Here is a 12816-nt window from a genome sequence, read left to right on the forward strand (position 1 = left end):
AAATTATTCCTAGAGTGAAATTATTTCATTTCACTTTGAATCTACAATTCAAATCACTGTCAATAAATACATTCTTCACAACTCCTATTTGCTTAAGAACACATGTTCCTTTTAAAAGCAGTGATTAGGTCTAAAAAACTTTCCAGGAGAGCCAATACAGATAAGCTTACTGTGCCTAATAAAAACCAAAGAGTACATCATTTATGAAGCCCTGGGAATCCCTTTAAAAGGATATATATATTACACTACATAAAAGGTCATCACCATCAACAGACTGCTGATGGGTTCATTCTCATTTGTTCAACACATAGATTTGAGAATCTGTTACGTTTGAGGCATTACACTAATAAATAAAACTTAGTTCTCCAATACCAAAAAATTAAAGCTCTTGTATAAAATGACATCAAGAACAAAAGGCAAATGCAAACTGAAAAATGTACCACCATAAGTAACAATAAGTATCCCTAGAATCAAAAGCATGATCATTAACAGTAGGGACTCACAGGTCTGGATTTGCTCCCCAGCTCCATCCCTTACTAGCTGTGTGACCTGGGGCAGGCTACCGAACCTCTGTCTGGGTCAATCACAGTACCTGTATCAGAGTTATCATTAGGAGTAAATAAGTTAATACCTGTAAATAATTTAGAATAGCTATTGGCATCTAGTAAGGGTTCAATGAGAAACTTTGGTAAATAAAGAAAAAAAAATTAAAACCCAAAAGTAGTATCAACAAAGAATGGTAAAAGGAAACTCACAAAAAACATCAGTAACAAACCCCCCAAAAACATACTTGGTCTAATATTCAAGCAAATGTAAATTTAAATATTGAGTTATGTTTTGTCTATCGAATTGGCAAACATTTTAAAATACCTAGGATCCTAGGGTGTAGAAAAATTCTGATGTGTAGCTGGTAGAAGCATAAACTGTACTTTAAAAAGATATTTAAAAATAACATATCAAAAGGCTTTAAAATGTACATATGCTTCACCTTAACAATTCCAACTTCTAGGAATTGAACCTAAGGCAATAAATAAAAAACAAACAAAAAAATCCCATAATAGTATTCACTTAAACATTGTTCATGAACTAATTAGCAAAAATGGGGAACCATTAAACATTAACTCATTCATAGAATACTAATTTGTCATTTAAAACAGTACTATAGAAGAATATTGATGCTGGAGAATGTTTAAAATTTAAAAGCAGACTAAAAAGTGAGTAAAGGCCGAGATGGTGACTCACACCTGTAATCCCAGCATTTGGGGAGGTTAAGGTGGAAGAATCACTTGAGGCTGGTCTTCAGCAGTTCAAGATCAGCCTAGGGAACATAGCAAGACCACATCTCTACAAAAATAAAAATAAATAAGTTAGCCAGGCGTGGTGGCACGTGCCTATAGTCCTAGCTACTTGGGAGGCTAAGGTGGGAGGACAGCTTTAGTCCAGGAGTTCAAGGCTGCAGTGAGCCATGCTTACGCCACATTGCATTCCAAGCTTAGGGAACACAAGACCCCATCTCTTTAAAAAAAAAAAAATCTGCAAAGCAAATTTCAACACATTTTCATGAGTTATATTGTTAGTATCTGTTAAGTTTCATTGCTTTAGTTCTTCTTCAGAGCCTCCTGTTATTTGCATGTTGAAACTTCTTTGCCTGTCTTTAATAACCATTGCTTTCTCTGGAATGCTTCATTTTTCTTCATTTCTCCTTGGTTATTCATCTTCGTTTGAGATGGAGTCTCACTCTGTCCCCAGAGCGAGAGTGCAGTGGCATTATCTCAGCTCATTGCAAGCTCCAGTCCCGGGTTCACGCCATTATCCTGCCTCAGTCTCCCGAGTGGCTGGGACTACGGGCAACCGCCACCACCACTCCTGGTTTTTTGTTTAAGTAGAGACGGGGTTTCACCGTGTTAGCCAGGATGGTCTCGATCTCCTGACCTTGTGATCCGCCCACCTCGGCCTCCAAAGTGCTGGGATTACAGGTGTGAGCCACCGCACCTGGCCGGTTATTCATGTTAAACAGTTTTCTGAGAAATTTCATATTGTGTTTTTCACTCTGTTTAGGCTTCATTTTTTAAATTATCTTTTACTTCTCTTTCCTGAGTTATCACCACTTTTCTAATTTTTCTTATTCAGATTTACATTGTGCTTTAATATTTGTATCATTTTCTAAATTTCTCTGGGTTTATTTTAAAACAGGTTATAGTTTCATTTATTTTGTGGACATTTCTTTCTGGCATGCTTTCATTGTCTGCAGTAATAATATTCTGCTCCTTATGCTTCTCTCTTATAAAAACTCTGGGGAATTTGACTATGATCCCTGTCCATTGCTCATTTTTATGTAAAATAAAAAACTTTGGGGAAACTGGAGTAGCTTTTCTGACTTCAATAAGAGTTATCTTCCGTCTTCATGAAGGATACCAAAATATAGACTCATGAATAAGATCTCCTGTACTTTTATCTTCTCCCACTTTCATCTGACATTTTTTCCTTTGCCCTCATTGTCTCCATCTTGTTTAATGTGGATTCTATTCCCAGCAGTGTTTCCTTGGTGTAGGGCTTTGACTGGGAAGGAAGCTTAAACTGGTTAGTTTTGAGAGTTCACAGGGACCAGATGACTCTAACCCCACTTCAGAACTTACTGTGTCCTCCAGGGAACTCAAAACTATCTCGAGTTCCAGCTGCTGTTCTCAAACATACTTTCCGCAAGTCTCTCACTAAAGTGAGTCTCCTCTGTTGGTTACCTTGGGGTTCTCCTATTCTCAGGCCCATTAGACACCCTCATGCCTCCTTCTGCACAAATGCTGATACCACACAGGTCTTGTTATCAGACATTCACTCTCACCTACTTACTTGTATGTGAGTCAGGGGGATACTGTTCACCTAGTCTTGCAGATGCTGAACGTGACGTTTTGGTTTTGCTGACCTAGTTACTCTGTCTCTATCTAAAGGAAAATGGGAAAATTTTTAAACTATGTTCTGTTGTCATCTTCCTAGAACTTAGACATTCTTTGAAGGTACACTTAGTAAGTATACCGAAAATCCAAAATCGTGAATATAAATGTATTTGCTTTTACCTGGGTCTTAAATAGAGATACTAAGGTAAAAAATTCAATTTTACAATGTGGCTTACCTCAGGTTTCCCACCATTTTTTCTATAAATATCAAATGTTCTTTCATATGACACATACATAATGTAATCATTATTAATTTCTTCCACTTAAAAACATAAATAAAACTATGAAACATAAAAAGAAATGGAAAATAAGGAACTCTTAAAACCAATTGAAGAAATGTATTAAAGCGAGAATATACTTATTTTTAGGCATTAAAAATGCCATTAGGAGGCCGGGCGCGGTGGCTCAAGCCTGTAATCCCAGCACTTTGGGAGGCCGAGACGGGCGGATCACGAGGTCAGGAGATCGAGACCATCCTGGCTAACACGGTGAAACCCCGTCTCTACTAAAAAATACAAAAAACTAGCTGGGCACAGTGGCGGGCGCCTGTAGTCCCAGCTACTCGGGAGGCTGAGGCAGGAGAATGGCGCGAACCCGGGAGGCGGAGCTTGCAGTGAGCTGAGATCCGGCCACTGCACTCCAGCCTGGGCGGCAGAGCGAGACTCCGTCTCAAAAAAAAAAAAAAAAAAAAAAAATGCCATTAGGATGGCAAAAATTATTCTTTTTGCATTTGCTGAGCACTTCCTGTGTCCCAGAAATCCTGCCAGACAGTCACAGGGCACACAAAGAGGATAAGCCTTAACCCCCTGAACTTCAGGAACTATCGGACTAGCTGGACATAAAACCGGTAAACAATATGTGCACATGCCATAAAAGTATTAAACAAAAACCACTTGCTAGAAAGAAAGAATCTGAACTATTAGGAAAAGGGGAGTGGCTGTCTCTTTTTACTTTATTCATTTCTACAGCACTTATATCTCCTCCACCAAGTATAAAATACTACTTTATTTGTTCAAAAATAAAGAGATACTTCTTTTTGCCTGTTGAAGATTTATTTTAACTATAATACTCAATGCTGAGAAAAATAAATTAAGAGACATTCTTGTAATGTACAGAGTGGTACATATTACCAAACAGCTTTCTGAAAAGTTGTATCAAAAGCCTGAAAGTTTTTCAAACACTATGACTCCTAGGAAACAATTATAAGAAAATAATTTTACAGCCAAATATTATGCACAGATATTAGTGCTTTAGAAAACAATTTAATGCCTAAAAATAAGAGATACCTAACTTAACTAGGAAATAAGCAAACTGTAAAATAAATATCTAAAGTAATTGATCTTCAAAAGCATTCTGAGTACCCTGGATTTGCTCCAAGTTCAAAGTAACAGCAGATCACTACCGTAAGCTTTTGATGACGTAGAGAAACATTTATGATATGTTAGTCGATTCAAGTATAAAATGGATCTTACCCAACCACATCATTCTGAATATTCAAAATGATCTCAATTAATTTAAAAATGGCACGGAAAAAAAACTGGAAGGGAATGTGTCACACTGTAGAGGACACTAAAACGGGGTGTTTCCTTATACTTATCCATATATATTTATACATTTCAGAATTCTTTCAGTGATGTTTTCAGTGATTTTGTATTATCTAACAAACAAGAAGTAAAACCATGAGCGCAAAAGCAAATCCACTATCTTTTTAACTTACTAAAAAAAAAATTTATTGAACCAGTAAGAAAAAAATCAAACTGCTTGAGTTGAGACATGAGCTAGAGAAGGAGACACAGACAAAGAAAAAGATCAGACACACACGACCACGAGAAGAACAATTCCAAGGGGAGGCAAACTGGCAACAGCTACCTAAGTATTACAATGTACATGCCCTTTCATTCTCCCAGTGTATCCTGCATATGATTGGATTTTAAAAGCTGGGGTTTTGTGATTTACAGATCTGATTTCTAACTCTTGTATAATGATACACCCCATTTCTGTGATCACTGGAATCTAATTGTTCTGTAATGAATACACCACATTTCTGTGATCACTGGAAATATGAAAATTTTGTCCTACAAAATTCACATTTTAAAATGAGTTAAAAGAATCTAAAATTAAAACTCTGCCACAAATGGTTTTAAGTACTTAAATTCATATATATATATGAGTGTATATATATATATAGTGTATGCATAAGAATTATGACAAAGACAATATGAACAAATCAGCACATTTAAAAATAAATTTCCATGTTTATTCATCCTCAAAAAGTGATAGTTCTGTATGCTTTGGAACTATTCCACATTTTAAAGTGACTAGTATATCACTATTGTTTAAAAATTTTTTAGGTGTTAAAGAAGTTCATTTCAACAAAACAAAGAATGGTAGCAACTTCTATTCCCAATACATTTTCCCAAATCATGTTCCACAAGATGTTAATAGGTATAAATCAAAAATAAAAGGAAAGGGAGGTCCCTTAATCAAATAAACTGAAGAAATGCTGGTTTACACAGGTTTCTTTATATCAAAGTCTTTATATTTATATACATGGTAATCTCTGAGGCAGTACTTTTTTCAAATCTCATCTCAGAAGTGATTCTATACCTTAAATAAACTGAATTTGGTTACTTGTGATTCAAAAGGGCAAAGAGTGGTTCCTAGGATCCCCAAATGATGTTGTGTTAGGGTAGAACGGTGTCACTCATTACTAAGAGAACTGAATGGGGGAGGAGGAGGGAATATGCAGGAGAAGCATCCAGGAAGCAGTTACCTGAGTATGGAGCTCAGAAGAGAAGAATAGGATGCAGAGATTTTGGTAACCTCTGCATACAGGTAAAGCCATTACTGTCAATGTCATTACCCAGACAGTGCTCTCTATTTTCTCTCTGCATGCCTTGAATTCAATAGGTGAGTCTTAACACTTTATCAGAAACCTCCACTGCCTCATTTATTTGTTATCCATAAGCTCAGGGATCTTTGTAGGCAGAGCACCTATAATAGTACCTGGTACAAAGCAAATGCTGACGAAATAAATGTTTGTTAACAAATCATTTGTTCTTCCAAAAATCAAAAGAAAATCCAAATTTACCTCATTCATGTTCTAACTGTATTTTAGAACATGCAAAAAGATCCTCAAATTAAGTAAGTACAGGAACACCTATAGACACATGGACAAAATACATCAAAGTCTGACTTTGGCCTAGAGTTCAGTAAAACTATTTGTTCTCTCCCCCACCAGTTTTACTGAGTTATAACTGGAAAATAAGAATTTTACATATTTAAGGTGTACATGATGTTTTGATACATATATACAAAATGAAATGATCACCACAATCAAGTCAATTAACATACTCATCACCTCACAGAGTTACTCTGAAAACCTACTCTTAAGTGTTCACTTCTGAAAGGCCCATCAGCCAATGCCTACTTCAATGTCCTTTCCAGCATCCCTGAACCTGTGCCTCATCAAGGAAAAGGTGAGAATAAGTCACCACATCTAACCAACATAACAAAGCCAGTACCATGAACAATGCCAGAAGGTAAAAACAAGGCCTGCAGAAAGCAGACCACTTGCTTTCAAATGTGTGTAAGCATTCTCTAGAAACAACTTTCGGTGAACATCTACTCATGAGTTTTAATGTGATGAAATTCTATCAGTCGAATAAATGTGTGCATAGTAATACAAGACCAAACTGCTATATTAATGATGATTCTGAAAGCTGTTAATTTTATGTTCAAAAATAATTATTAACTTTCAAATTGTTAGAAATGGAATACACCAACAGCTAATATATTTATTTAACAGCTAGATCTTCTTTCCTGGGTTTTTTCCTTTGTAAGCCAATAAATGCTGGTAATTTTTAAAGAATACAAGGCTGAACAAAAGATTGGATTTTATCATAAATCTAATCTGTAGAATTTTCTTGTGTTCTAGCATTCATAAAATTAATTAGATAACTATAAACTGTATTTACTCATTAGTTATTTCATTCCATTGAGGCCATAAGCCTTTCAAGAAAAAGAGCTATTTGGAAACCCTCCATGTCTTGTGAGGATAAACAGAAACTTTGCAACTCCAAAATTTCATGAGAGAAAATCTCCAAAATCAGTAATATTCATAGATAAATCTATGAGATACCCCAAAAATACTTTGTTCCTCTACTGACCTCAGTCGAAAGTGAGCATCTACTTGGTATAGCCAATGTGCAGTATAGCGCCCAAGGAGCAATCCAGGAGCTGACAATGCTGAGAAATAGTTCCTGCACCAAAAGGTCAAACTTATAAAATCTGACAACAAAAAAATGTGCATAAAATTCTAAAAATGTTTCTGTAAATATGCCTATTTGTTGTTCTATGATGGTGATATTCAGCTTCAGCATCACGTTGCGTTCAACAATCAGCGAGCAACTCGGCCAGAATGTGTACCCGGCATACCTCTAATGTGTACAGGCACACATAACATGTGCAAGCCTGTGTGCATGCATGATAGATGCGTAATGGAGGTGATTGCTCAATCACCTCTGACGTAAACAAGAATTAACATCAGTCTTAAAATGGTGACTTCCACATGAACGTAAAGTATTATATAATCTAATTTAATTTATAAATATATTCAAGCACATTTCTTCATATAAAATCGTACATCGAAACATTTTTTTAAAAATCTTAAAATCATAAAATGATTTTTCCCCTAGACAAAACCCAGATCACCAAAAATAAAAACCAATCACAAAAACTACACCAATGATATAATTACTATCTGTTAGATATCAATTCAAAATTTATATAATTATCTTTTCCAGTTAGCAATCACATTTTCAAACATTAGTTTATAAATATAATCAAACAAGACTATCTCTGACAGAGTTTCAAACGTAAAACACTTAGTTCAACAAAATGCCTTACAATATGCCTGATTTAAGAACATTTAAGTTCAAAAGTTAGTAACACTTTATACATTAGCTGCACTACATTTTCAGGAATTTGAACATAGCCACACATGGAATAGCCTCCAGCTTCCCATGTATAAGATCTCCTCAATTAATTACAGAGCAATCAAAAAATATTCTTTCAAAAATGCCTTCACACTGCTTCTTCTGTATAAAAATACAAATGACAAAAGGATAAGAGGGGAAGGGAGGGAAGGAAATGGGAGGCAGGGATATCAGGAACAAGGAAAAAATAAACAAAATCTCAGAGCATATCTTTTTAAGAAACCATACGTATGAATATAATATCCTTAATTTAACTGTCAGTCTTTTTAATGATATCCTACTAACATCTACTCCCATAAAAGATTTGCCATATTCTAATAGAGTTCTGGGGGAGACATGCATTCAACCATAAAGGTAACTGTGTTATTTACATTATTAACAGAATTATTCCAATTCCCACCAAAATATTAGTTCTTGAAAAGCCTAAGTGCTAGCAATTACTATGCTGTATTTGTAATAACACCATTGTAAATCACTGATTATCAATCTGAGTTCAAAAGTTTAACAAATAGCCCAACTACCTTTGCATTTACTGATCTACAATTCCCCCCACTATTTATCAGAACGCTCCCCCATTCAAAATACACCATCGATTCCCACATTCTCTTAGCCACAGTTTTACTGTATTTCAAAACTTGAGTCACCTGTATGCATCGTCTTCTTTCAAGTCTCATATCATCCTGATGGGGTGGGGGAAGGGAGGGAAGAGTCCAGCGGCAAAACTATAACACTGTGTGAAGAAAAACAGATTATGATAAGAGATAATGATGCAAGACAATTACCCCTAATTGAGGAATATCTAACATAACTACAATCCCAAAACATATAAAATTACTTCAAATTTTCAAAATTCATTTTCTAACATTTAAACTTACTTAAAATCAATTTTCCTTAGTCTTCAATAATCAAAATCAACTATATATAAAATATATTCAATTGTCAGAGAAAAGAAAAACAGTTTCAAAATGTGCCTACTACCATCGAAAATTTCAGCTATTTTCCAGGCATCAAACCTGAACATTCCACTATTTAGCTGGGGAAAAAACCCTACATTTTGTAATTTTCATCAGCTCACAAATCAAGATAGACGTGAATTCACTTTCATAGTAGTTTACTATTAAGGCCCAGGTAATGAAAGTTACTTCATGGGAAAGACAACATGTCAATCTATCAACGTTATTTGTAAATTAAATTCTGAGACACTTCTCATAACTGTTCCCCTAAGTCCACAAGCCCTCTTGCTCTCCAAGTGGTTTCTCTTATTTTATTGTAATTCTTTTACAGTACATCCTACTTATTGCTTCTGCTGATAACTCATGGTTGACCAGAAAAATTCATGACGACTTACAGGAAAATGAAAGTAATCTCAGTGTTGTCAACTGATATCAGCGGAAGAGGTAAAGACAAGTACAGGTTAAAATCTAACTTACAAAGGAGTTGAGTGAAAAATTTATGTTTTGACACTATGGAATTAATTCAGGGAATATTCTAAATAGAACAATGTTGCATACATTGGCCAAGCTCCTATGCCAGCCTCATGAAAACTACTGACTCCAAGAGATGTTCCTGGTCAAGAGCACTGGGGCCGCTGCAGAAGAAATACCAAAACTTTCTTCAACTCTACATCGTCCAGACAAATTCTAAAATAAGCGGTTTTCCTTTGTTAGTACTCTCTCAATTCCAATGCCTCCAATTCCTAAATTTCACATGATGTCATCCAAATCATCCTGCTTAATAATCCTTTTTCCTAAGTTGTTTTACACTCCTAAATTACTATACAAAGTTCCTGTTGCCTCAGTATAGTTCATTTCAGGTAAGTAAAAGAAACCAACTGGACTAAAATAATTCACACTAAGATTTGCAATTTCCAACAACCATTATAGTTTGCCCAAATAAATCTCTTATTGGTAGAATTCCAAGTGGTCATAATATAGATTTGAGTCTATACTTATTGCCTCAAAATATTTCTGCTTTTCATTTATTTCTTCTTATACTTTTGAACTCCCAGGTTCTTTAAAAGCTCCAACTTTGTACTCCAAATAGCAGCAATACTAAACACTTCACTGGAAAATAACCTCAGAGACACTGTGGGTTATTTTTAAATTAGGAATTGTGTCTGAAATCTTTACCTGTATTCCAGATTCTATTCCTGAAGAACTACCATTCCAATTCAAATGCCTGTTACGGTATTACATTAAACACTAGACCTACAACCAGCTGATAGCATACTGTGGGGGTGTATGACTAGATGGACGAATGAACACTAGACTGCTGCATCAGAATAGTTTTATTTGTAAAAACAATAATTGAATCAAGATTATCTTTACTCAAAGGACATCATTTTCTAATAATTTTTCCCCTAAAATGATCAGTCTTTAAAATTAAGACTTGAACTATGGGGAAAGAAAATATAAATTCAGTCTCTAGTTATGAACTATATAACCAAATCCTTTAGGCTCAACATCATATTCTTCACCTAGAAAATGTTACAACGCTACTTACACCTCGCCAATTTCAATAGAAGTAGGTATCACCGGTACAAAAGTTATTTATAAGAAAGTAGAATCAATTAAGGTATCAGTATTCTTTGTTAAAAATTGTTAGAGATTAGATTATTTCATTACCATTTTAAAAATCTAAAGGTAAGAAATACACGTCAAAATTTCTGACACCTTTTTGAAACGTTATCCATTAATCTTTACTCATTTGAAAGGCCACGTAAAGTATCTCTCTGAGTTACATAATTTGCTGCTGACTTATATAGTAACCAAACCATCATATGCTAAGTAACAATAAACTCCAGAAATCTTGACCTTGGATTACTTTAAATAAGGACTTTAGTGATTATTCCATATATCCTTCCTTCAGGCTAGTCACTTTTCAAAAACAAAAATGTTAATTTGAGGTCAGAGTTTTTATAATTCCACACACCAAATGTGCTTTGCAGATAAGCTACAGATATGATTTTCTTCCTAAAGAAGCTTAAAAATCTAGACAGCCATATTTTCATTTTTTTTTTTTTTTGAGAAAAATACAGAGTATATTTTTCATCATTTCCCCCACAAATGGAGCCATTCAAACTATGGAGTAACAATCAAATGCTAGTGACAAACATCTCTCTTTACCACAGGAACCTCTCATGATTCTCAAATCTTCTACAGTATGTTCCAGCTCAGTTTGCCAAAGGCAATGTGATGGTCTATGAACAATCCAGAAAATGAGCTTACACGGATTTTAGAAGTTAAACTCACAAAGCACTTTTTTAGTTGTCTTAAAATCACTGCATAAAATTAATCTACAGCGTATCTTCAGGGACAGGACAATTTCCACAGGCTGTTAAACACATGGTATACTCAGGTAGGTACTGAGCTTAGTCTCTTGGTGTTTGTATTCCTAAGGCAGGGGTGGGGGGGGAATCAAGCCACCTAATTAAAAGTACTGATACACTAAGATTTGTAAAAAATAAAATAAAAAATACAAGGTCGAGTGCAGTGGCTAACGCCTGTAATCCCAGCACTTTGGGAGGCCGAGGTGGGCGTATCAACTAAGGTCGGGAGTTCGAGACCAGCCTGATCAACATGGAGAAATCCTATCTCTACTAAAAATACAAAAAAAAATTAGCTGGGCACCCTGTAATCCCAGCTACTCGGGGGGGCTGAGGCAGGAGAATCGTTTGAACTCAGGAGGCAGAGGTTGCAGTGAACGGAGATCGCGCCATAGAACTCCAGCCTGGGCAACAAGAGGGAAATCTGTCTCAAAAACAGAAAACAAAAAAACAAAAAACACTAATCAACAGAGATCCAGAATGTAAGACTGGGACTGAAATGAATGCATCAGCATGACAGGCAAGTTCAGATTAACCCAGGAGCTAACAAACTAAATGGCAGGTGCAATATGTTCTCCAATGTGCCAATGTTTTGTAATGACACCAAACTAAAAATTATATCTAATTTCAAAATAACTAAAGTAGTAGGAAGTATTACAAGTAGCAAATGAAAAAAAAAAAAAATCAGTATGATACAAGGAGCTTCAAAAGTACTAGTTAAGTACTATCTCACTTCTTAAGCTGGGAGAAAATACAAAGTTGTTTTTTATTACTTCATTTTACATATGTTACACAAATTCTCACATATTTCACAATTTAAAAAATTTAGCCCATACGAGAAGATAAAATACAGTGCACACTGGGATCTAAAAAGATAGCTCAGAAGGTGCCCATTAAAAATAAGCAACCACAAAAAAGCTACAAAATAGAAATCAAGAAAAACTAGATCTAAAATTAGATTCCATAAATTAAACTTACGTCATTATCTAAAATTTATACACTGTTAACTAACATTCCCTTATAAACTTTTGCTCATTTACACTAACTAATTAAAGAAGTGACAAAAGAAAGTACGTTTCCCATATAGTAATTTTAGAAATAATTTTCTAGAATTATAATAGCCAAAGGAGCCAAAGGGAAAATAAAAGTATCATGGTTTTGATGCCTAACACACAAGCAAAAAAAATCTCTTATTTCCAATAAGATGATCAAGTGGCATTACAGAGAAAAAGCAATTATATAGGAGGATTTCAAGTGAAATCCTAAAAACCCAGAACATTTATCACTCCCCTCAAAACCCTAGAAAACACAGTCTTAAAAAAAAAAAAAGGCCAAAATACACAAGACTTTATAAAGAACATAATATTGCACCAAAATGATCAGTAAAACTATAGGGAAATGCACATTTGTGGAACACTTACTATCTATGCGCCAATCACTCAGCTGAGGCATTTTATAGACGTTGACACATTTGACCTCCTAACAGCCCTATAAGTAGGTAGTGTTACTTCCATTTCACCAACAGGGAAAGTAAAGGTCAGAA

At 35.1% G+C, this 12816-nt stretch overlaps 1 protein-coding gene across 5 annotated transcripts in view; it reads right to left on the reverse strand.

The window, feature by feature from the left end:
• DYRK1A (dual specificity tyrosine phosphorylation regulated kinase 1A) overlaps nt 1–12816 on the reverse strand; it is a 150654-nt gene that overhangs the window by 85350 nt on the left and 52488 nt on the right. For 4 of the 5 annotated variants that reach the window (XM_025379400.1, XM_025379404.1, XM_025379403.1 and 1 more), the window contains one exon: nt 8593–8678. The exons of the other annotated variant lie outside the window; for it this stretch is intronic. In XM_025379400.1, coding sequence (XP_025235185.1) covers nt 8593–8602 — 10 coding nt within the window. In that variant the 5' untranslated portion in view covers nt 8603–8678. The remainder of the gene's footprint in view (nt 1–8592; nt 8679–12816) is intronic. 5 annotated transcript variants of the gene reach the window in all.

Source organism: Theropithecus gelada, chromosome 3 (assembly GCF_003255815.1).
Source record: "Theropithecus gelada isolate Dixy chromosome 3, Tgel_1.0, whole genome shotgun sequence".
NCBI lineage: Eukaryota > Metazoa > Chordata > Mammalia > Primates > Cercopithecidae > Theropithecus > Theropithecus gelada.